The sequence below is a fragment of the Vigna unguiculata genome, chromosome 7 (genome assembly GCF_037176805.1).
Source record: "Vigna unguiculata cultivar grain cowpea cultivar isolate G323 ecotype 2 chromosome 7, ASM3717680v1, whole genome shotgun sequence".
In the NCBI taxonomy this organism is placed as follows: Eukaryota; Viridiplantae; Streptophyta; class Magnoliopsida; order Fabales; family Fabaceae; genus Vigna; species Vigna unguiculata.
Window position 1 is genome coordinate 47,742,994 of NC_140798.1, and position 23,219 is coordinate 47,766,212.

At 29.4% G+C, this 23,219-nt stretch overlaps 3 protein-coding genes across 9 annotated transcripts; 1 reads left to right on the forward strand and 2 right to left on the reverse strand.

Moving 5' to 3' along the window:
* The first annotated feature begins 5,742 nt into the window (after positions 1 to 5,742).
* On the forward strand, positions 5,743 to 10,321 carry LOC114189610 (CAP-gly domain linker). Of its 6 annotated transcripts, XM_028078228.2 has the most exons (6): positions 5,743 to 5,996; positions 6,783 to 6,980; positions 7,074 to 7,188; positions 7,311 to 9,276; positions 9,418 to 9,624; positions 9,801 to 10,321. In XM_028078228.2, the coding sequence occupies exons 2-6, from the start codon at positions 6,845 to 6,847 to the stop codon at positions 10,122 to 10,124; spliced, it is 2,748 nt and encodes a 915-aa protein (XP_027934029.2). In that variant the 5' UTR covers positions 5,743 to 5,996; positions 6,783 to 6,844; the 3' UTR covers positions 10,125 to 10,321. The 6 variants fall into 6 exon arrangements, with proteins under 6 accessions (XP_027934029.2, XP_027934026.2, XP_027934028.2 ...); XM_028078225.2 differs by having other exon boundaries at positions 6,783 to 7,188; XM_028078227.2 differs by lacking the exon at positions 5,743 to 5,996 and adding an exon at positions 6,031 to 6,172 and having other exon boundaries at positions 6,783 to 7,188.
* A 2,083-nt stretch (positions 10,322 to 12,404) lies between these two features.
* LOC114190259 (Nitrilase/cyanide hydratase and apolipoprotein N-acyltransferase family protein) lies at positions 12,405 to 14,956 on the reverse strand. Its single transcript, XM_028079071.2, has 9 exons — positions 14,649 to 14,956; positions 14,380 to 14,516; positions 14,092 to 14,220; positions 13,853 to 13,911; positions 13,462 to 13,574; positions 13,294 to 13,386; positions 12,943 to 13,045; positions 12,739 to 12,821; positions 12,405 to 12,613 (listed from the first exon to the last, which is right to left on the reverse strand). Exons 1-9 carry the CDS (start codon positions 14,835 to 14,837, stop codon positions 12,572 to 12,574), a joined length of 948 nt encoding a protein of 315 aa, XP_027934872.2. The 5' UTR covers positions 14,838 to 14,956; the 3' UTR covers positions 12,405 to 12,571.
* Positions 14,957 to 18,993: 4,037 nt separating this feature from the next.
* LOC114190508 (uncharacterized) lies at positions 18,994 to 20,638 on the reverse strand. 2 transcript variants are annotated; one of them, XM_028079421.2, is made up of 3 exons: positions 20,416 to 20,638; positions 20,039 to 20,265; positions 18,994 to 19,656 (listed from the first exon to the last, which is right to left on the reverse strand). In XM_028079421.2, the coding sequence occupies exons 2-3, from the start codon at positions 20,134 to 20,136 to the stop codon at positions 19,014 to 19,016; spliced, it is 741 nt and encodes a 246-aa protein (XP_027935222.2). In that variant the 5' UTR covers positions 20,137 to 20,265; positions 20,416 to 20,638; the 3' UTR covers positions 18,994 to 19,013. The 2 variants fall into 2 exon arrangements, with proteins under 2 accessions (XP_027935222.2, XP_027935223.2); XM_028079422.2 differs by having other exon boundaries at positions 20,375 to 20,622.
* Positions 20,639 to 23,219: the final 2,581 nt, after the last annotated feature.

Genomic DNA, 23,219 nt, shown 5'->3' on the forward strand with positions numbered 1-23,219 from the left:
AATTCAGTTCAGTTCAGTTCAGTTCAATTTGGTTCGGTTTGGTTTAGTTTGGTTCGGTTCGATCCAGTTCGTTTCAGTTAAGTGTAGTTCAGTCCGATTCGTTTTAGTGCAGTCTGATCTGGTTCGATTCGGTTCAGTGCGGTCTGTTTGATTCAGTTCAATTCGATTTGGTTCAGTTCAGTTCACTTCAATAAAGAATATATAATGAAATTTTAAAAAATTGTTGTTAAATGTACAATTTGAAAAATTAAATATGTACGCAAGAGAAGTTTTTAAAACAACTGTAGAAGACAAAAGAGATTTTTAGACTAATGATTAAAAGTAAATTATTTATAAACTATTTTGCTTTTATAATAATAATTAAGGATAAAATTGGAATAACGAAATATGGACACAAAAGAGAGTATCTATTTATATATTGTTATAGATGAACAAAATTAATCTAACTAAACTTAACTATGATTATCTTTATTATATATTTAAGTAACAAAAAAAAACTAAATTACTTACAATAAAAATTAAACATTAAAGTAAAAGGAAATAATAAAAATTAAACAATATTGTTTTATCATTTAATTAAAAAAAAAATAACAATGAACTTCTATCGGTTAACTGCTCACTAATTGAATTATGTATTTTATTTTCTCTTTTTTCTTCAATTACCTCTTATCCTACACATCGCGCATACTCCATGTTTTTAATTCAATCACTATCATTAAGACAATGATCGTGAACTTCTCATCTCTGTCGCTACTATATCAGGTCATGCCGCCTTGTCGTACCACCTTATTACCTTCACTGCAATTCTAACACCTCACACCCCACCCAATTGATATGACTTTTTTTTTTAATTTAACCCTAACTAACATTTTATTTTTCTCTTATATGTTTTTTGCATTTTTCTCATTTTTTTATACTCAGTGCTTCACTACTCCCATTTCACTTTTTTTTTTCATCGTCTTATAATATTTTTCTTAAATATTTAGGTTTTTACCAATTTAAGTTTGTCCTTTGAATGTTTTTTTATTGAAAGTATACAGTTTGTTTATGTTATTGTTTATACAATTTCTATATTTAATTTGGGGAGAAACATTATGTTTCAATTGTATAAAAGGGATCTCACAATTGTGGTTGGTATTGGTGCTGAAAAAACTTTTGGGTGTGACATTTTTTATACACGTTACAAAGCGACTTTACTTTTGCTTTATATTAATTACTTATGAAAGTATAAAATTTTCCTTTAACTTTTCTCATATTTTTTTAAGGTGCTTTAAAATTCAGCATAACTAAAGAATATTTCAATTCAATTTAGTTCAATTCAGTTTAGTTCAGTTCGGTTAGGTTAGGTTAAGTTCGATTTAGTTCGGTTCGGTTCGGTTCAATTCAGTTTAGTTTGGTCTGGTTCAGTTCAGTTTGGTTTGGTTCGATCCGGTCTTGTTCGGTTCAGTTCAATTCGATTAGGTTCGATTCAGTTCAATAAATAATATATAATGAATTTTTAAAATAGTTGTTAAATGTAAAATTAAAAAAATAAAATATGTACATAAGAAAAGTTTTTAAAGCAAATGTTGAAGACAAAAGATATTTTTTAAGTAAACTATTTATAAAGTAATTAATTTTTAAAATAATAATTAAGGATAAAATTGGAATAACAAAATATGAATACAAAATAAAATATCCTATTTATCTATGGTTATAGATTTAGTCTTGAATATTGAAAAATTTATACAATTTAATTATTTTAACCAAATTAAATATTTTTTTATCAAATTTGATATTAAATTTTTGTTAAATCAACAAAACAAATCACTCTTATTAATATTTTTAATTTTGATGAAAAATATTTTATCTATTTCAAGAAACTTAATAGAAAGGACTGAATTATATTAATTTTCTAAAAGTTATAACTACATTAAAACCAAAAAAAACAAAGAACCAACTTATATATTTTTTTTTGTGTGAAAATTTAAATACACCTTCTTATTTTTAGAGTATATATAATTTGAAAGTCAATACAGATTCTACTGTCCCAAAACAGTTTAGATCGTGCAATTGGAAAGTCATTTTATAAATTTAGATTAAAAATTTTATTTTTAAAATAATATTTTGTATATATCAAGAACATTTTTTACTTCCAAATTACAAAATTCAAAAGTCACTTTGTACTTAAAAAAACAAAAAAAAAAAAAAATTTTAATATGGGGTGCAGGAAGAGTTCATGGAGATATGTGCAAAACCAGCTTAAACACAAAGAGAAGAATGTGAAAGTTGCATGAGTCACCAACTTTTTCCATTTTTTTTATATGGTATCTATCTTTTATAAAAGGTTAAAACATTTATAATTATTCTATTAAAATTTATTTATTCATCGCTGATAAAAACAAAATTTTGGTTTAGGATTTATTATTGCACCTATGAAGTAATATTTTTCCTCTCAAATCAAACACAATCATGATAACTAAAATAAGGAATTTCTATATCGTATTAATTAGTAAAATGACATGACACAAAAACTTGTAGTTTTTGCTTTATTGTTTTCTGATAATTATTGTTATTAGGTGGGGTATAAAAAATATTGTTGATTATTTCGGTGTAATAACTAACCAGTTAGACATATTGAACATTTTGTGTATAAACATATGGGAGACACAAACGTTTAAGTAGGGACATGGGAGACACACTCATGTCATGTTCACAATTTTATAATTTCAAAATGTGAATCTATGTTACTAGATATTTTGATGATTCAAACTATGAGCTATTTGGTCAATCTAATGAAAAAGACAATGTTAACATTGTGCTCAAACAACTTAGGACTATCAGAAATATTTAATAAAATGTAATTTATACAACACCAAGATTTTATAAAGATTCTTATGTAAAAAACTTATGATTTATAGACATCTATCGAGTGTGTACAAAAATTTAGAATATATAGTTTTTTTTTTTTAAAAATGAGATTTAAAAATCAAACCATGATCTATTTATTACATAATTTATTTATAACCGTGATTCATGCGATGTTTAACCTGACCCATATAAATAAATATAAAAAAACTCATAATTTTTACAAAAATACAATTATAATTTTAATGATATCAAACATAATTTCCTACACCTTGACTACTACTACAAAAATATATATTAAATGTTAACTTTTTAGGAGCTAATATTGAACTCAATTTTTATATTATGATAAATCTTTATAAATATTTTACAAAATATAATACAAAACCTTTTTTTAACTTCTCGTTGTTTAATATTTTAATTAATTTAATTAGAGTGCCAGTATGATTAAGATATATAATTTTTTAATTATTTCTTATACTTAATTTAATTACTTTATCATTTTTAACTAATTATTATACTTTTGAATTATGATAAAATAAGGTTAGATAACTTTTTTATCACGTTAAATATTTTAGAAGTGTCACACACACAGTATATATAACCTAGTAAGATAAATAAAATACTTTCACCCTCAAAGAGAATACATTGTTGAAATAAATATATATTTGATTTAAAAAAAATATAATTTAAGTATCTAAGTGAGATGATGGAGAATTTGAGTAATAAGTTTTAAAAAAAAGTGTGAATATAATTTTTTAAAACATGTCACAAATAAGACAAAGATTTATATAGCAGTGAATAAAGTAACAGTAAAAGTGAGTGTGAATAGGTTATTTTTTCTGCACTCCTTGTCTGAGAAGTGAAAGAGAAGATTTATCCTCTTTTTCACCAATCATACTGCTCCGTCAATCATGGCCGTTGACCCCTCTTCATCATCAATCACCGTTGTAACATTCTTTTTAATTTGTAAAATTTATGCACAATAATATTTTCACAATATAATTTTTTTTATAATTTAAAATAATATTTAAAATATAAAAATAAAATAAAAATATTTAAAAAATACCACATTAGAGTAGAAATTAAAATTATCAAAATTTAATTTTAAAAAAAATATTTTCCTATATTTATATACACTTTCTTCCATAATCCAAAATATTTTAACAACCAGACATTCTTAGAAGAAAATCGACTCTAACATATAACAGATTATAAATATTATATAAATTATTCCTTACAAATACAAATTAACGTAGTGTATTTTATAGAGTGAATTGGCAAATTATAACAAAAATTGAAACATGTCATCCACATCCACTCTTTCTCCAGTGGTGTTTCTCTTTTATGGAACATAATTATGGCTGGTATAACCTTTTAAATTTGGTACCTTTTGTTATGTTAATAATGATTAAGTGAAAATGATTCTTGTTGCAGCTGGTGCATGATGTCCATAATCATTCTTTCCCTTTATTTCTGCGATTTTTATATTCCTTTTGTTCAAGAATAAAATGCCCATTTTAAAATCATAATAATCATAACCTAGCTGCTTCATTGTGTTCTAAATTAATGGGAGTAAATTAAAAATGTAGTTTGTTCTTTTCAATCTTATCATCCAATACTACTATTAAAAGTGGGAGGATTATCTCCCACACTTAGGAAGTATCTCAATTTATACATTTTTTATAATTTGATTGAATGTAAAATTTGGTATTTAAATAAGTTGTAAGTGATAATTTTTGATATATATCTTTTAATATTTGAAAATTTTATATATTTGAAAATTTTATATCTTTAAATTAGTTTTTAATTATTATGACTTAACTAAATTTAAAATTTGAACTAATTTAGTACTTGAATAAGTTATAAGTTATAAGAGATAATCTTGATATATATTTTTTAATTTTTAAAATTTATATATTTTTCAGTTATTTTGACTGTATCCTAAATAATTAACTTTTGTATATATTTAATGTTATTGATAATATTTGACTATTTAATATTTCACTAATTATGTTGAAAAATCTTTTAAAATCTCTGTGATTTTTATCTGATTGCATAATATAATCTATATATTTATCTTTTTTATTTTTGTTGAATAAAATTTAAAATATCAAATAAAACATAAAATATAAAAAATAAAATAATAATAAAATATAAAAATAAATAAAATAAAAATTATGGTAATGTCAATTATTATATGTAGTCTATAATTTCACATTTTTTTAAAAATTATTTACAGGAAGTTATTTTTTCCATCAATATATATAAAGAGAATTGCATGTAAATTGCGTGTTTTTTTAGATTTGAGTTTTATTATCTAAACGTATTTATTTCAATAATATGATTTTTATTTATGATCAAAATTTGACTTCCAAAAACTTGAATTCCAATTTTTATTTTATTCCATTCAGTCAAAGAAAAATGTTAAAATTCTGAATTAAATTTAAATTTTTTTATGGAACTGAAATTATAGACAATTTTTTTAAAAAAAGAAATAATTAAAATAATAATCTAATTAATGTAAAGTCTAAGATTAGGTTAGGTAACGTTTTGTTTTTTTTTTTTTATTTTTAACTACAGATCAAAACCTGAAGCCATTCAGGTAAATATTTGAATAAATACAGTGAATAATAAATAAATCTTATCTGGCCAAGCGTACTGGTTTAGAAAAAAATTAAATAAATAATAAATATTTTAAAAAAAAGTTAAAGTGTGGGCCGCAGTAGTGAAACGACAGTGGAAGGCTGCGCATGATCCAACCAAACAACGCTCCTATCTTGGACCGCACATTCCGCGCGGTATAAGAAGCTTTTGAATTTAATTTCATGACTATTTTACCCTTCATCTTTTCTCAATATTCCCACTCACTGCTTCACTTCCAGTGCTCTTTCGCACCTCCTCATTCTTAATCATTAAATCTCAACCTTTATGGCAAAATCTTTAATTCCCAATTTCAATTTCACTTTTCAAATTCCCTCTCTCATTCCAACACTTTTCATGCCAATCATATTTTCGGTTACAATTTCTCAGTCAAACCTTCGTTTTTTTGTGTAATTTTTTTTTAACTCCACAATTAAAAACCTCTGTTCCTTTCAATTTCGAATTGTTTCTCTGCGCAATCTTCTTCTTTTACCCTTTGAAACTCTGTGAGTTGCTCCCTCTCTCCCTCTCTATGTGTATATTTTGTTTGGATGATTTTTTTTTTCTTTTTGTTGAGTTTGTGTCTGTCTCCTGGGAAAGTTGATAAAGGACAATTGGAATTGGAAAAGTTGGTTTCACTTTTTCTCCGCCTCACTCACGTCACCACAACCCTGAATTTCAGGTTTTCTTTCTTTTAGGGTTATGCAATTCAGGCTTTGTGGAGCAAGGAAACTGGGGACATTACTGTTTCCTTTCTGTTCTTTAGCTTTCCTTTTTTCTCTGAGTAATTTATAAGTAAATTGCATGGTTTTGGGGTGTAGGTATGCGATAATTCGTTTTCTTTTGTATGGTTTCTGCTGTTGTTATTGCCCCACTTGGTGGAATTGATCAATATTCGGACCATGTTTGTCGTATGACTCCAAGAAACAGGGTTTTGTGTGTAACAGACAAGGTTTGGGTTGAGGATAATGTGGTCTTTTCGTTCACTGCATCAGCTTGGTTGTTGGCTGGATGGATTCTTACTGATTAATTAATTAATGCCTGGTCGTATCCGTTGCGTTTTGATATTCTTTGTTTAATTTTTATTTTGAAATTGTGAACGTTGTTGAAATCAAATATTCAAATATTCAGTGCTTCTCTTTGGTGTAACGTGTCTCTCTGCTACTCAGAGTGTGATCTTCTCTCTTCTTTCTTCTGTTTTATTTTCCTTTTCCAATTGGTGGGTTTGCGACACTGGTTTGTATAATCTTGTTTTACCTTCTTTTTTTTTTTTCTGTTTTTCTTTTCTGTAGTAGTCCTGCGGAAGCTGAGATTTGATGAGCTTGTGGCAGTGATTGTACTGAAGGTTTAACGCATGAAGAAACTATTCTTTTTCAAATCTTCTGCGTCTAGCAGTGGAAATAACACCAACGCAACTCCACCAAAATCAACAAATAAGCAAAAGGCATGGGATAGTGTTTCCGAGATTGGAATGAACAATCAAGCTTACGGTAAAGCTGATGATTATTTCCAGAGCCCCAAGGGCTTATTCTCCAAAACTCGAAAAAATGTTTCTGATGATCAGAATTCTTCTGGTGTTCCAGATCTTAGAAGGAGCAGGTCACTGTCGTCATCTGCTTGCCAGTTCAGAGATCCAACCAGGTCTCCTTCAAGTAGCATTGTTAGTGATCCATATCATCAATTTGAGCGTTCATCTCGGTGAGACTTGATAACCTAACTTTTGAAGCATATTGTTGACTGAATTGAAGCTTATTCCACGTTGTATTGGCTATATTTTGCACATATTTATTTTGATTGAACATTCTATGTGTATATATCAGTTGTCAGGCTCCTAACTACGAGAAACAAAAGCGGGACAAGCCAACCCAAGTTTCTTCTGTCCAAAATTCGCACAGATATGAGAGACCTGGGTCTACCAGTTCTTCAAGATCCCATCACGAGTCATCTGGGAACTCATCCACTTGTTCCAGCAAGGTTGTTGATCGTTACATTGATGGAGAGCAGCATCCGGAGGAAAGTAGGCCCAGGAACAATTCACAAAGAAATAATAGTAGACATGGGAGCTATGGTATGAAGCTTCCGCCAAAAGTTCAGCTTACAGCACCAAATTCACCAACTCATGGAATCAAAGACAAACCAAGGGTTCATTCATTTAGGGAAGCTAAAGCTACCCGTCATCGGTTCTCATCCCGAGATTGGACAGAAAATTGTGTTGCACCAGAGTCCCCGAGGAGTCTTGCAAAAAATGTGATCGAGAGACTTTCTCAGTCCTGTGATATCCCCAAGACATGTTCGCAGAATGTTACCACTGATAATCCAATCACAATTGAAGATATATATTCTAGATCTGTGAATGGACACTATGACTCTGATTTTGATGATGCTCGGCCGAAAAATAATTTGCTGGATGAGTCCTACAGAATGACAAATGGCTATCATGGTATAGATGGCAATTTTGAGGGTTTAAGCTGTGATGAACCTGAAGAGGATGCAGATGCAGACCTAATAAGAAGATCAAAGGAGGCTGAGGAGAGGGTTATTCTTCTTTCAAAGAAACTGGAGCGAGAAAGCTTTTTTCCTGATGGTGGTTATGATGTGTCAGTACTGATTCAGACAATCAGACATCTACTAGAGGAGAAAATAAGTTTGGCTCTGGAAGTTTCAACCCATCTAAGGTCTCAAATTTCTGACAGGGTCTCCGCCAGAGAAGAACTTAGCCGTGTAAAAACAGAACTTGAGTATCGGAATCAGAGACTAGAAAAAGAAAAGAATGAGATGCAGTCAGCATTGGAGAAGGAATTGGACAGAAGGTCAAGTGACTGGTCATTTAAACTTGAGAAATACCAGTTAGAGGAGCAAAGGCTTCGTGAGCGAGTTAGAGAGCTTGCGGAGCAGAATGTATCACTTCAAAGGGAAGTCTCCTCTTTAAGTGAGAGGGAAATGGAAAGCAAAAGTGTGATGGCATATACTGACCAACAACTCAAGGTATTGACTGATAACACAGAGATAATGAAAAAGGAAATTCTGGATTTGCAGCAAAATCTATTGGAACTACAAGAGAAATATAAGGTATCAGAAGAAAACAGGGATTGTATCCTAAGAAATTTTGAAGAGAAGGAGAAGGAGTGCAAGGAGTTACACAAGTCCCTTACAAGGTTATTAAGAACTTGCAGTGAGCAAGAGAAGACAATAACTGGATTACAAGATGGGTTTAGCGAGGAGCTTCATAAAACCCAACCCATGGAGAGTGCTGACAAACAAACTACAAAAATGCGAATGGAGCAAATGAGATTGACTGGAGTGGAACTTGCCTTGAGAAAGGAGTTGGAGTCTTGCAGGTTTGAGGCAGATTCTCTTCGCCATGAGAATATAATGCTCTTGAACCGGTTGAAAGGTGACAGGAAAGAATGTGTTGCTACTACTTATAGACTAGATAAAGAACTATGGGCCCGCATCTACTGCCTTCAGAATCAAGGCCTAACAATGCTAAATGAAAGCACATACTTGTGTTCAAAATTACTGGAATTCGTTAAAGGTAAAGGAAACCGTCTTCGCCAAAATGTCCAGCTGGATCAAGAAGTGATTGGAAATGGTTTAGATGGGCAATTTATTGTTGAATCTGAAACTAAAATTCAGGGGCTGAAAAGTGGCACTGAGGGTTTAACAAGGAGTTTGCAGACGATGTCTTCTTTGTTGAAAGATAAGTCAAATCCACTGACTTCTAAATTTCAATCAGAGTGTATAGAAGCTGGTAAACTAGCTACAATAAATGATCAATTATCTGAGGTAAATTTCTTCAGGAAGTTTTACTTAATGGAATTAAATTGTGAAAACTCTATTCTACTGCTGCGTGTTGATTTACTTTAAATCTGTTTTACATAATTTGTTCATTGAAAATTCATGTCGATCATGTTGATACTTGTATAGGATATTTTAAGAACTGAACTTAAAGCAGAATGTTTGTTGACGAGCTTATTAAGAGAAAGTCTGTACTCTAAAGAGCTCCAAGCTGAGCAGATGGAAGCTGAACTTGCTACAGCAGTGAGAGGAAACGACATACTTAGATCTGAGGTGCGAAATGCTTTGGATAATCTTTCAAGCGTAACCCACAAGTTGAAGGACCTCGAACTTCAGGTCAGTCTAGCGTAACCCACAAGAGTATTGAAGTTTATTTATTAAACTCATCTATTGAATGTTTATACATGGTGGTATGTCGTTATTGTTGTCTTGTGAGTAAATAACTAGGTAGTTTTTTCAATTGCTATTACTTAAGCCTGTTAACCAATCTCCTGGAAAAATTGTTGAGGCAGATGTTGAAGAAAGATGAGAGTAGAAACTGCCTTCAAAATGATCTGCAAGAGTCTAACAGGGAATTGACAATCATGAGGGGAAAATTGCCCAAAGTGACAGAGGAGAGAGATTATATGTGGGAGCAAGTGAAGCAATATAGTGAGCAGAATATGTTGTTGAACGCAGAGGTCAATGTATTGAAGAAGAAGATAGAGACACTTGAAGAAAACAACCTCGAAAAGGAAGGTCAAATATCCATCTTGCAAGACTCTCTTGCCAAAAGACCCTTTGATGATCTCCTTGGGAGTCCCGACCATAAATTTTTCAGTACAAAATTACTATAATAACTTGTTTTCTCATAGGCCTATTTCATTGTTCATAGTTACCAGCATCTGTGAATGAGTTGCTTTTTTTATTGTTGCTCTTTCTTTATAGTTTCTTTCACAGCAATTTTTCTTATATATGTGAAGTGTAAGATCGGACAGAAAAATTAAAGAATACAAAGTTCCATTTTCCCCTATTCCTCGGGGAATCATGAAAATTAGTCTTAGCTTCAGTTGTTAAAAGGGACTCAAAGGCTAATCACGTATTAACCGAGAAATAAGTCAACTCAACTTTGATAAGTTAAAAACTTTATAATTTCGTCTTACCACGAGTTGGTAGATTTTGTATCTCACATAAATATATTTTGGTATTCTAATTTATTTTACATATTATTAAGTATAATCAAAATATATTCACTTAACTCATCTATTTATAATAATCAAATTTAATTGTTATTTTTTTACAACCTATTACTATCTGTTAAGGAAGTGAAAATTAAAGTGTGAATTCAGTTAAACAAATAAATTAAATTTCTAAAACTGATAGTTGATAAAAGAGTAAATAAACAACAAATCATGAAGGTGCTAAGATTTTAGTCTTCATTTTCCTATCAAGAAGCTTGAAAATCAAAGTGCCAAGCAGACTTTTTGTATTTATTCTTACAACAGATGACGTTTTCGTAACTATCGCTAATTATATAATTAAATAGTTTTAAATTTGGCACACGAGGAAAGAAAAAAACGGTGAAGGAAACTACGTCGAAAATACTAAATCATGTCCAGATTTCTTCGAGGGGCAAGAACATCTGCAACACCATCCAATCTCCAACCTCAGGGTGGTTATCTGCACCTATGGTCATTTCTCATTGTTGACATTATAATACCAAAATGCTAAATAAACATGTTTTCTATTTTTTTTATTGGCGTAAAATATAATTAAACTTTTTAACGAATTATATACACTTCTATAATTTTTTAATGGATTAAATATAATTTTAGTATATAAATTTGATCACAATATTGAAATTCATTTATTTTTCAAATTTTATTATAATTTGGTCTTTAAACTTTAAAAATAAATAGATATAATCTTTTTAACTAAATTGTGTTAAAAACATGTTTTATGCTGATATTTGATTGTTTACATTATTTGATACATTTAATCCTAAATGTCAGTCTAAAATAGAGATGTCAACAGAACGAGTAAGGTAGGCGGGTAGTAGCTTCCTTGTACCCTTCTCGCTAGATAAATATTCATCTTGTACCCGTACCCATATCCATACCCAATCCGTTAACATCGGATATTTGTTATGCGGGTACTCGCATAATTTTTTAATATCCACGGATATCTACAGGTATCCGCAGATATTTACAAAAAAATAAAAAAAAATATTTAACAACCTAATTTAATCGTAAATTCAAATAAAATATAATACATAACATTCATAAAAAAATTCAAATAACTCATTTAAATAGTGTTGAATAACAGTTTACAAAGAAATGAATTTTTTTTAAATCTAATTGATAAAAAAATAACTCATTCAAAATCAATATGTTAATATTTTAATTATATTTTTTTATTTTTTTTTAATTTAAATTAGAATATAGCGAGTACGAGTATTCACGAGTACAAATATTATGATATCCATACCCAATCCGTTAACATGCGACTATTAAAAATACTCGTACCCATTACCCACGGATATCCATTTACAATATCCATTTCTCACCCGTTGTGGATTTAACCGCATATACCTGCGGATACAAATTTTGTTAACATCTCTGTTCTAAAACATAATTTAATATGTTAAAAAAAAAAGATGACATTGTTGGGTTAGAATGACTCTTCTGCTGCCCTTTCATTTTAAGTTTGAAACAAAATGTATAAAAGTTTAAAACAAACACAAATTCCAATTTTGTATTGAAGCTTATGAATTAAAAATATATTTAACACTTTTTTAATAATCTATCTTTAAAAGAAAAAAATAACAACAGCAAATTTTCAAAACTTAAAATTACTTTTAAATAATTAACATGGATCTTAATTAGAAAAAAAAAATGTTTTTGCAATGGAATATATTTTCGATATCTTAACATTTATGGTTCAAAAAACAAGTGAACTCGCACAAGCAACAGGATAAATTTAATCTTAGTACAGTGCAATACCCTTCATCAAGATTAGTACAGGGCACACAAAAGGAACTTGTAATGCACACTATGAATCTAACCTCAGATTGTGGAAAGAAGTAATAGATCCTGTGAAACTTGAAAAACACATAACATGGAGCATGCAAAACTGAATAGAGCATAAGAAGGCACTTAATTACTTATTACCACAAAGTCCAAAATTCAATATTTGCATATACCATCTTTAAGGGAATCTAGTATGGAGGTCCCCTTTTCCATTTGGTACATAGAAATCCCATATTTTCAAATAAGTACCCCTTATTGACTGCTCCAAATAAGAACTATAGAGATGCAGCTTTCCAGAAGTCAATTGGCATCCTTTGCTGAAGCCAAAGAACAAGTGTAAGCACAAGAAAATAGTAATAATGATACTTACAAAATAAATTTATGCAATAATAAAGAGTCAAATAATGCATGCTCACTACCAGAATCCATGTTACAAACCTACCTTATCAATTGGCATTTTCTCTCTAACTGAATCAACAAGTGATAAATCGATATCAGCTACTACAATCCCTGTAGACAAACGATCTGAAAAAGGAACACAAACAAAACCAACCATAGAATTCAGCAAACTTTGGTTTAAACAAAACAAATTTTGGTACTGCAAGAAACTACATCAAGCAAATTTTGGTACTGTCGAGTTTTTTACCTGGTAATCGACCAACAATTGTCCCCCATGGATCGATAATTAATGTGTCACCATAGCTTTCTCTTTTATCACCATGTTTGCCAGTTTGAGCAGCAGCAATGACCTGATAATTCATTCATCAAACCACATTTCTATAAAAAAGTAGCAAAGAAAACAATACTTGAAATATATTTCCTCAAATAACTTGTTCTAATCATAACAAAAGCTGTAAATATGGAAATTATAACTGATTTGTGTAAAGAATTTAACGTGTCCAATCCAATGATTATACCTTTACCACACTTCAGTTGATGGAAGCATGGGAGAAGAGGGGGAAGGATAGTACTGTTAGATGCAAAAATGAATTCTTACATAACATTGAGTCTCAATTGCACGGGCACGAAGGAGAATCTCCCAGTGTGCAGCACCTGTAACTTTAGTGAATGCTGAAGGTACCAACAGTACCTGCATGTTGTAAAAGGAAAGAAAATTTTACATTCTAGACAACCAAATTTAATCAGGAAAATTTGCACTCATTACCTGAGCTTCATGTTGGAAACGTAACAATTGGTACATTTCAGGAAATCTCAAATCATAGCATACACTGAGGCCCAAACGCCCAATAGGACTGTCTACTGCAACAATATCTTTGCCTGTAAACAACAGGAAGATAGATTTTCACATGAAAACATTATCCTTAATTGTCCATATCATGTTTAAGTATGCTTATCTTCTCTGTCAAACACATGACTAATACTAATCATGTTCCTTGTTCTTTCACTTGTTATTTTCTTGTTCTTTTAAGGTGGAAGCAGACACATAAAATTTTCAAACCAGACTCAGACTTTTCAGAATGGACTTTACACTCATGACTAAGCAGACCAAAGGCTCGTTAATCTTCAATACTTTATAGAGAGAGTAAATGTCCAACCTGGTTCTGTAAATTTACTTTCTTTATATACCCTTCCACCAGGAACATCTACATCAAACCTTTAAATAAAACAAAGTGAAAATTAAACATCAATTGTTTACAGCCACAATAGCACAAACAGAAAGCAGTAAATTTCTCGATTCAGGAGGACATAGCACATAAACTATACATATCTAGGACTTCATAAACAATCATTTACATTATTAATAGTTGCAAGTATTATACGTTACTGATCTTACAGGTGTATCTTTCTATAAGAGCTTCTAATTTTCCCAGTCTCATCTACTATAACATGAGTATTACACAAGTGGGTAGGATCTGATCCTTTCTCTTGGAAGCCTCCAAGTGACAACCAAATGCTGCATTCTCTGCAGTGCATTAGAACATGTAAAGTATTCACATTTTTCAGACAAAAAATATGCAAGAAGACAAATTGTTCACACCCATGAGTTCAAACACTTGATCGGATGATTCACAATTGTAAAGTTGAAATATGAAGAAAATGAAGAGATGGGTATAAGTATGACCTGGCCAAAGAGCAATACTGGTTCATAATTGGTCCATCCAATGGTTGAGCAACACTAACACTGTCCCCATCCTTGGTACCCACATAAGAGAAGGCCTCGGGAAAGCAAAGCAATTTGGCTCCAGCTGAAGCTGCTTCCTTTGCACACCAAACCCAGTACTCAGTATTCAAAAGAAAAACAGAAAAAAGAAAGAGGATATAGAATAGAAGAGGAAAATATGAGAGAAAATAAAGGGAACCCAGAAAAGAAAAGATGGAAAAGAAGAAAACTTTGACAAGGCGAGAGCAGGTGGCAAAATTGGCGGCGAGGTCGCTGACCGATGTCATCTGGGCCGCTGCAACTCGGAGTGAGTTAGGAGAAGCCACGGCCATGGTTGTTGACCAAAGTGAAACTGATGATTTGGGAATGGGAGAAGCAAATCCACCAATAGCACTCACTTGCACGCAATGCATATACATTACATTACATTATGTTATAAGATCTTACATCAACCAATTCATCGGACAAATCTTTCCATATATACTTGCCATGTCTTGGTAATTAAATATTTTTTCTTGTTAGATGTTGAAAAATCAAATATATGAGTTTATGAAATGGAAGAAAGTATTATCTTTGTTCATGGTGATTAGGGCAAAGAATAGACTTTGTTCATGATTAACTTTTATTGAAAAACCTAATTTACCGGCTGTTGGTTAAGTCTTCATTTGTGAACCGTATCTCCTATTGAAAAATTGCATTTACATATTTGCTTTTTGTGAGATAATATTAAATGATATTCCTATCTGCTTTAATTTTAAAAGAGATTTTCGCTTTTTCATTACTTTTTAGTAAACTAATATTTCTATTCCTTTTTTTAAAATAAGCCATAAACTTGTTTTATAAATTTAATAAATAACAGTACTTCTTTTATTTCGTTTTAAAAAATTTATAAATTTTTTAGAATATTGAAAATAAAGAATTTAAAAAAAAATTTAATGGTAACATATCACACCATAGATCTAGGGATGACAAATAAATTCATCCATGTGGATATTGTCCGAACTTGTCTCCCTCCGATGGGTATTTTCTGAACCTATCCTCGTTTTGACGGAAAATTTTCATATTGACTAAATATGGATGAGTATGGGAAATACCTGACTTTTTCAATTGAGTACGGGGTTGAAATGTATATATTTGCCTTGTCCCTACCCCATAGTCATCATATCTTCGTATACGTTTAAATGATTAAAATATTATATATATATATATGTATTATATATTTTTTATTTTTTCTAATTGTTTGGTTTGTCATGAAATTAATCCGTATCTCCAAGCTATTTTTTGTTTTATCACAAACTTTATACAATTATGTTCAAATGATGTATGTCAATTAAATATATTTTATGTCTCACATTTGGATATTTCTACTATTTTTTAATATTTTTATGTATTGTATTTTTTTATGTTCACATGAGAACATTTAACACTTTCAATTTAAGTGTTCAGCAGCATAAACCTCTCATGTACTAGGTTACATAAAAAAATATTTTTTTTATTCTACTATTATTAATTTTTGTTTCATTTGAAAAACTCTTTTGTATGGGGTTTAAACAATATTTGTTGTCTCTCAATAATCGATTATGTTGATATATCTTCATCTTATCATATTTTTAATTACACATTTGTTTTTTTTTATGTGATTTCATTCCATGGTCACTCAGATTGTTTCTAAGACACATTTAATCATTTTGTTAACATTTTTATTTGTTGTTTATGTTTACCATGTAGAATACTCTTTTGATATTTTTTATATAAATATTTTTATTTTTAAATTCATTATCATACATGTAATTTTATAAGTAAAATTTATTTGCCATAATATAATAATTTAATGCAATGGTTTTTGTTTATCATCATCCAACATATATTGAAGTTCAAAAGATGAAATATATATGTTAAAATTATAATATTATTAGTTTAATATTTGTTCTTTGTGTAATTTTGATCAAGTGATGTATTATAACTTTTATTAGTGTATAAAATAAAAGATTTCATTAGAATTAAAAAATTAAAGTCAACAAACATCTAAAATATTTTTTTTATTTCAATATTTTTTTAAATATTTTTAAATTTTATCAACCAGGTTTCATTAAAACTTGGAAATTTAATAAATGTTTTGGTTTTCATGAAATCTTATTTTTTGTATTTTAATTTGAGATGTATACAATTGAAATATATACAATTGTAATTTCTTTATAAATATTTATATTGAAGAAATAAATCTCTTTTTAATATTGAATATGTGATAAAATTATGTTTCATTAATGTAGTTTCGTATTATTTCATAAAAAATAATTAATTAATATTAAAACATTAAGAAAACATGTACGAGTATGGGTAAGAGTATATACTTGTTATTTGGTAGGGATGAGGATGAAATAAAAATTTGATACCTATTGAATTTAGATACAAGGATGAAGATGAATTTTTTCTCTGAAAATGAGTATGAGATAGTTAAACTCATCCCCACCTCGTTCCGTTGTCATCCCTAGATATAACTAACAAATAAGAACTAGAATCAATTTCTCAACTTTGATACCATGTTAATAAATAAATTTTAAGATTAATTTAACTCCACAAAACCTCTCTATAGAAAATAAAAAACATCACAATTATTAAAGTTTTTATTTGACTAATCAAACATAATAAATTTCTTACAAATTTGAGCATTTTTAACTGAAAACTAACAAATGCAGACATTATTTACACATGGAGAAACCATTTTACTTATAAATATTGAACCATAACTTTTCAAATATGGTGCCATCTCATTAATGTTAAAAATAGGATGAAAATTTTCATTATAAAGTTACATGCTTATATAAAATTAAATTTGACTCATTTTTATAAGTAGTAAATAGATTAATGTCTCCAAAAATACCCCGACACATGACTATTATATAGACATGGAGAAATTAACAAGTGCATGACTCTCATCTTGTGAGACACTTGGAAGATAATTTATGAACAATAGAATTTGTATAAAGACAAGACAAAAAGAGAAGGATAACTTAATGTTACTTTCTTTTTTCTACATCAATTATTCATAAATATTTATTTTCGCACAATATCTACGTTATAATATACTAGCGTAACACAGGCGCTATCGCGCCTGTGTGTATGTATTTTTTAAATATGGATGATATTATATTAGTAGGTGATAATATTATAATGTTATTAAGTTAATATATATTAAAATTATATTTATTAAAAATAAAGTGAAATATATCAGAACAAATAAAAGAATAACCATTGATAAATAAAGAAGAAGAAAAGAAGTAGAGACATCTGATTTTATAAAAAGTTTGTAAAAGTAACGGTCACTTTTTAAAAATTTAATAAATTGCTATATTTAAAGGATAAAATCGGTATTTTGAAAAGTAGACACAAAAAGAGAAATCTCCTTTATATGTTGTTATAGATTAAGTCTTAAGAGTTATAATAACATTTAACCTATAAATTTTAATGCTAAAAGCGGTCTAAAATGCCACTATGGTAAATTGGATTACATTTATGTAATGATACGAGTTCCAACACGATCAAAACAGATTTAACCTAATTTTAATTTACACATATAGAAAAATAAACATCGTAATTTGCAATGTTAGCTTCTTTTAAACTAAACACTTGTTGAAATATAATTTAGAGTAAACAAATCCTAGAATTAAAAACACGAATAAAAAAGTATAATTTGTGCTATACTCAATAATACCCGTCAAATTTATCTATGGCTTAATAATACGAGCTTGACCCAAATTTAATTATCATTAATCATGTGAGTTTGACCCATCTATTAAACGGTGTAATATTTTGTAATTGTTATGTATTTTTAAATAAAATATTACAAATATATATATATATATATATATTATTAAACATTATATAATAATTTTATGTAAAAAAATGAATTTTATTTATTTTATCATAATCATCATTTTATATTACTGTTATTATTTACGTCAATTTTTATTAAAATTGAACAACATTAAAATAATTAAACAATTCTTATTTTAATATATTTCTAAAAATACATATCACCTCAATTTTAAATTATATAAACAAACACTAAATAGTTTTATATTAACATTAATTTTTTACATAATACATATCTAAATGAAACTTTCAATATGAACGATCAATTATTTTTTTTTTAAATATGGTCCTCTAAAATAATATTAAATATGTAACACGAGGAAAAATTACATCCATACAATTTTATCCAGTTAAGCATATATCATTTTAGATAAAAACTAGACGTAGCTGTTTTTTCAATGAACCAGTGACTAAAACATAGAACTCGAATAATTGAAGAACTTTTACATTTGATTTATAAGGAAAGAAAAATAATAAATGTCAATCAAACAGTACTTAGATTATACAGCATAGCTTTTCCCAACCAAAACATTTCCAGTGTTATTGATGTGCATGAATCATGGTTCTGATTCTGTACTAGTTACTCTATTTCTTTGTTTCTTGCTATTTTTTTCTTTATAATCTCTCATACATAGCGAAAACAGTACTTTCTATTTCTTAGATTGTGGAATGCAACACATATAATATAGTAATAAGATAGCATAAAATTGAACAGAATTTATTTATGTTCTGCAATATCCATTTACATTACATCCATTGAGCTTGAACTTAAGAAGCAATGGCCCCTTTGGTGCCATATCACCATCATATGCATCTTCACTCCCATACGGCACCGTTTGCTGATATTCTTCGATCACAGTTTCTGCATAATAAAACTTGTTCATCATATGAATCTCCTCTAAAGTACTGTGTCGTGCCACTGCTAAAATATCCACCATGGATCGTTTCTTGCATCTCCCTTTACGCCTTCTGCATTTGTCTTTCACTGCCTTCTGCATTAGTGAACTTATCTTGTGAGCATGAGTTGAACTTGGCTGAGATAAATTGGCAGAAATATTGCTGCAGTGTTGTTCATTTCCCTCTTTCACTTTGTAGTCACAGTCATTTTTCATAGCTTGTGGATGGTAATCATATTCAGCTTTGCAGGAATCAGCTTCTTTTTTACTATTATTATTGTTATCACTTGATGAATAATGCATCAAGTTAGCACTATCTTTGAGTGGTTCAGTAAGTGAAGTTTGGCTTCCAAATGGTGGCAACACCTCCTTCTCCTTGAGGCCATGTTTAAGACACAACCACAAGTGCTTCTCATGAAATGGCCAGTTTTGAAAGAAATTTCTGTGACGAGAAGCAAGAACATACTGTCTGCAACATAATTAATTATAATCTATCATCGATGAAGAAAAGAATTATTAATATTTCTCAACAACTAAACTTAAGCTAGCCTTAATCAAACCTTGCAGAATCTAAACACAGTTTTGATAAAATTCGCAGACAAAAGCAAAAAGACAAGGAGTTGTGATGAACAGAGAATAATCATAAGCTTAAGTTGTGGTGTGTACTTGTGCTGGAAAGAATATAAATAACCTACAGCACACATGTGCTAGACACCTTACAAGCTCAACATAATGAATGCAAGAGATCAAAATAGAACATGCAATAATGAATATATTGAAGGAAAGAAAGAGATTAAAACCTTATTCGTGAATTGAAACGTTTATGGCAACTATTTAAGGCACTTTAGTACCTTAATGAGAAGGGTTTAACAGCATCTTCAAAACCCGTTTGTTGTAGCAGAGATTGTGGAACCGCAGGTAGGTTTTGGTTTTGTTGCTGAGACATCATTCAGCACAAATACTGAAACTTTGCAAGTGGATCCCAAACTAATCTCTCTAAATTAATATTCAACCAAAAATCATAAAACCCCAGTTCGTGTATATGAAAAAAGCTCCATAAAATGACCACATGAAATACCTGCGACACACAGAAACCAAAATTAGAGACTCGCAACGACAAAATCTGCATGTGGGTATGCAAAAGATGCTCAATTTATGGGCAAAATAAAAGGGATCAAAGGCGAAACTCTTGAAGGAGTTTGTGAACGAAACACAGAGTCCGCTAAACCTTGAAGCTTCAGAGGAAAAGAGAAAGTGTGAGGGAGAAATGGGTAAGGTAGGGTTTCAAGAAAACGAGTATGGCGAGACGAGAAACACGATTTCAGTGATTGAAAAGAAAAAAAGAGAGAGAAAGTAAGTGAAGCGTGAGGAACTGAACTGTCTGGGAGGAAAGAAGAGAATGGTCTCTTGGTAGTGCTGTGTTGATTTTTTCACTTGTCTTGGTTTTATTTTTTGTTGACTTCATCTAACTATTGCTTAACGTCTAATAGTGTAATTAAGAGAGGGTTATTTTGGTTAATTTCAATTAGGTTTGCCTCACTCACACACTCAAGAGTTTTGGCTTGTGACAGTCTCCTTAAAAACCCCAAAACAGGGCATGCTCTTCAACTTGGCTTGTCATAAACCACACCAATGCACTCGTCAAATTATTTAAAATTGAAAATATGAAGATTTACAGAAAATAAATTGGGTAAAAAATATAAAGGGAAGTTATTTATCATACATGTGTTGGTTAAAGTAATTTTTCTTCCTCCATATAGATTTTACAAGCTGTTTTTGTGTTACGGGTATATTAATAGTTAAATATAAAAAAAAAATTGCTTAGTTTGGAAATAGCAGATATATAGCAAGAAGTGGTAAAGAGTATCAGTGTCGAAACCCAACTTCTGCAAGAGAAAGTACTACAAGCAACAAGAATCTCAGATTTACTTGTTTAAGAGAATCAAGAAAGAGATACCCATGTGCTAGATCCTACCCTATCTATGGTGATTTTATTTACGTATCTGAATTTAATAAAGTATAGAATATATATAACATATTTTAGAATTTCCAATGCTTTACTATTTCAAATATTCCATCATAAAAGGCACAGAACTTTAGACCAAATGTAGCAAACTTGGTTCAGTTTTTGGAAGATTTTGCATCCTGTCTAGTTTGTATCTGGTTCCATTTCTGCAATAAATTAAAGAAGCTTGAAAGCTTGAAGGGTAACATGGAAAAAGTCCTGATACAGAAAAAAGTATATATAACTTCTATCATCAACTTCATTCATAACTATTATACCTCAAAGCTTAAGCGACGTTTGTTTTTCTTTTGGGTTTAAACCACATTATTTTCTTCGGTACATAATTTCGTGTCACTTGATTCGTATGTTCGATGTTAATGTTGTCTATCTTATAGTTCATCCCAACAGATGTAGAATATGTCGAAAGCTTTCCAGATTTGAATATTGAGCACTGAGAAGTACAGTTCGGGCTTCATGAGCTTCATATGGCAAATTTCTTGATTTTAAATTTTGCAATATGGATGTGTGGAGTGTGATCGCATGCATTCGTTGAAATATGATTTGAAAGTTATTGCAAAATGCTTCGTAGGTAATGCTGTGAGATCATAGCATTTGGAGTACAAAGACATAAAAAATACCTGAGAAAATTTCTTTTAATTAGTACCAATATTAAGTAATCAACGTCTTTGCCACAAGAAACAAAAAATAAAAAAAAAGGTACACGAGCTCGTTTTATGGTGTTTCCTTCCACCAGCTGAGAAAGTTTTCTCCAGTGAACCAGATTCTGAAAAGTCTTTCTTACATCATAACAAAACTAAAAACCAGACAATAATAAACAAATAAATACATATATATATATATATATATATATATATATATATATATATATATATATATGTAATGAAATACTACATGCATGCATGCCAACCAATACTCCGAATCGTTCAACCGAGTACAGAGACAAGTGGTTTGAAACACTTATTTTTGATTTGGATCCTTTTTCTTTCTCATTATCAGTTCAACACATGTCTCGTTCAAATCAAGAAACATAGCAGAAAACAGACATTCAACACTTTCGACTAAATTAAAGTAGAAATACGTACTCGTGGTCCTAGTAGTCTTTTTTGTTTCCTATATATTTACATTCCCTTTATCCTAGTATTCATTTTCTTTTGGTCTTAACCATTCAATCCTATTACCATGCTCTTGTTAAGTGTATTAAGTCAAGCAGTTATGTGTATGATGTTACCTTATTTTGATAATTTTTTTTTAATCTAGTTTTAATTCAACACTTCAATTACTTTTAAATTATTTATTTTAATTTTTTTAGTGATATAATAATCGAAGAGTAATTGAAATGATAAATTAAAAGTAGATGAAAATATTATTATATTTTTCTGCCTTTGCTGTTATTAACAGAAACTCTGTATAATACAAATGAGTGTTTTTCACAGTATTATTCATGATCAGTTTCTTTCAAAGGTTCTAATAGCTGACTATACACATATATCTAACAAGAGTTTCTTATATTAAAACAAAACTGTTTATTTAAGTTGTTTCATTTTCTTTATGAAAAAAAAAATTATAAATAAGCATAAGAAATAATCAACTAAGATTCGTGCGTCAAACAAATAACCTGTTAAATGAAACTCACTTTTGATAAATAGTACATAACCTGAAATTAAATAATAAAGTTTTTTTTTTTTTTAAATCTTGTCTTATTTTTGTATTGTTAAAAATTTTGCACCAAGTTTAAAAATATTCAGAAATACAATACTTATAAAAAGGGTGACCCAAAGTAATAAGTAAAATTCACAAACACACTTATTATTTGTCAATTATATAATAGTAAAATTCACACTATAAAAATAGTAAAAGTGTGAAACAGTTAAGTAGCCAATTTAAGAGTCCAATTAAATGGGTTGACCAAAAATATTATAAAATAGACTAAATCAAGATAAAAAATTTGTGGTACAAATTAAATTGGACAATTTTTTGTCCAATCCATTTGACCCATAATAAATGTA

Excerpts from the sequence above, each read along its gene's own strand:
- LOC114189610 (XM_028078225.2), top strand. The coding sequence starts at position 6,845 with ATGAAGAAACTATTCTTTTTCAAATCTTCTGCGTCTAGCAGTGGAAAT. Across the intron at positions 7,189-7,310 it reads CAATTTGAGCGTTCATCTCG|TTGTCAGGCTCCTAACTACG; the intron begins GTGAGACTTGAT and ends TGTATATATCAG. Across the intron at positions 9,625-9,800 it reads TGAAGGACCTCGAACTTCAG|ATGTTGAAGAAAGATGAGAG; the intron begins GTCAGTCTAGCG and ends TTGTTGAGGCAG.
- LOC114190259 (XM_028079071.2), bottom strand. The coding sequence starts at position 14,837 with ATGTATATGCATTGCGTGCAAGTGAGTGCTATTGGTGGATTTGCTTCT. Across the intron at positions 13,575-13,852 it reads AAGTAAATTTACAGAACCAG|GCAAAGATATTGTTGCAGTA; the intron begins GTTGGACATTTA and ends TGTTGTTTACAG. Across the intron at positions 13,387-13,461 it reads GTTTCCAACATGAAGCTCAG|GTACTGTTGGTACCTTCAGC; the intron begins GTAATGAGTGCA and ends TACAACATGCAG.
- LOC114190508 (XM_028079421.2), bottom strand. The coding sequence starts at position 20,136 with ATGATGTCTCAGCAACAAAACCAAAACCTACCTGCGGTTCCACAATCT. Across the intron at positions 19,657-20,038 it reads GTTAAACCCTTCTCATTAAG|ACAGTATGTTCTTGCTTCTC; the intron begins GTACTAAAGTGC and ends ATTATGTTGCAG.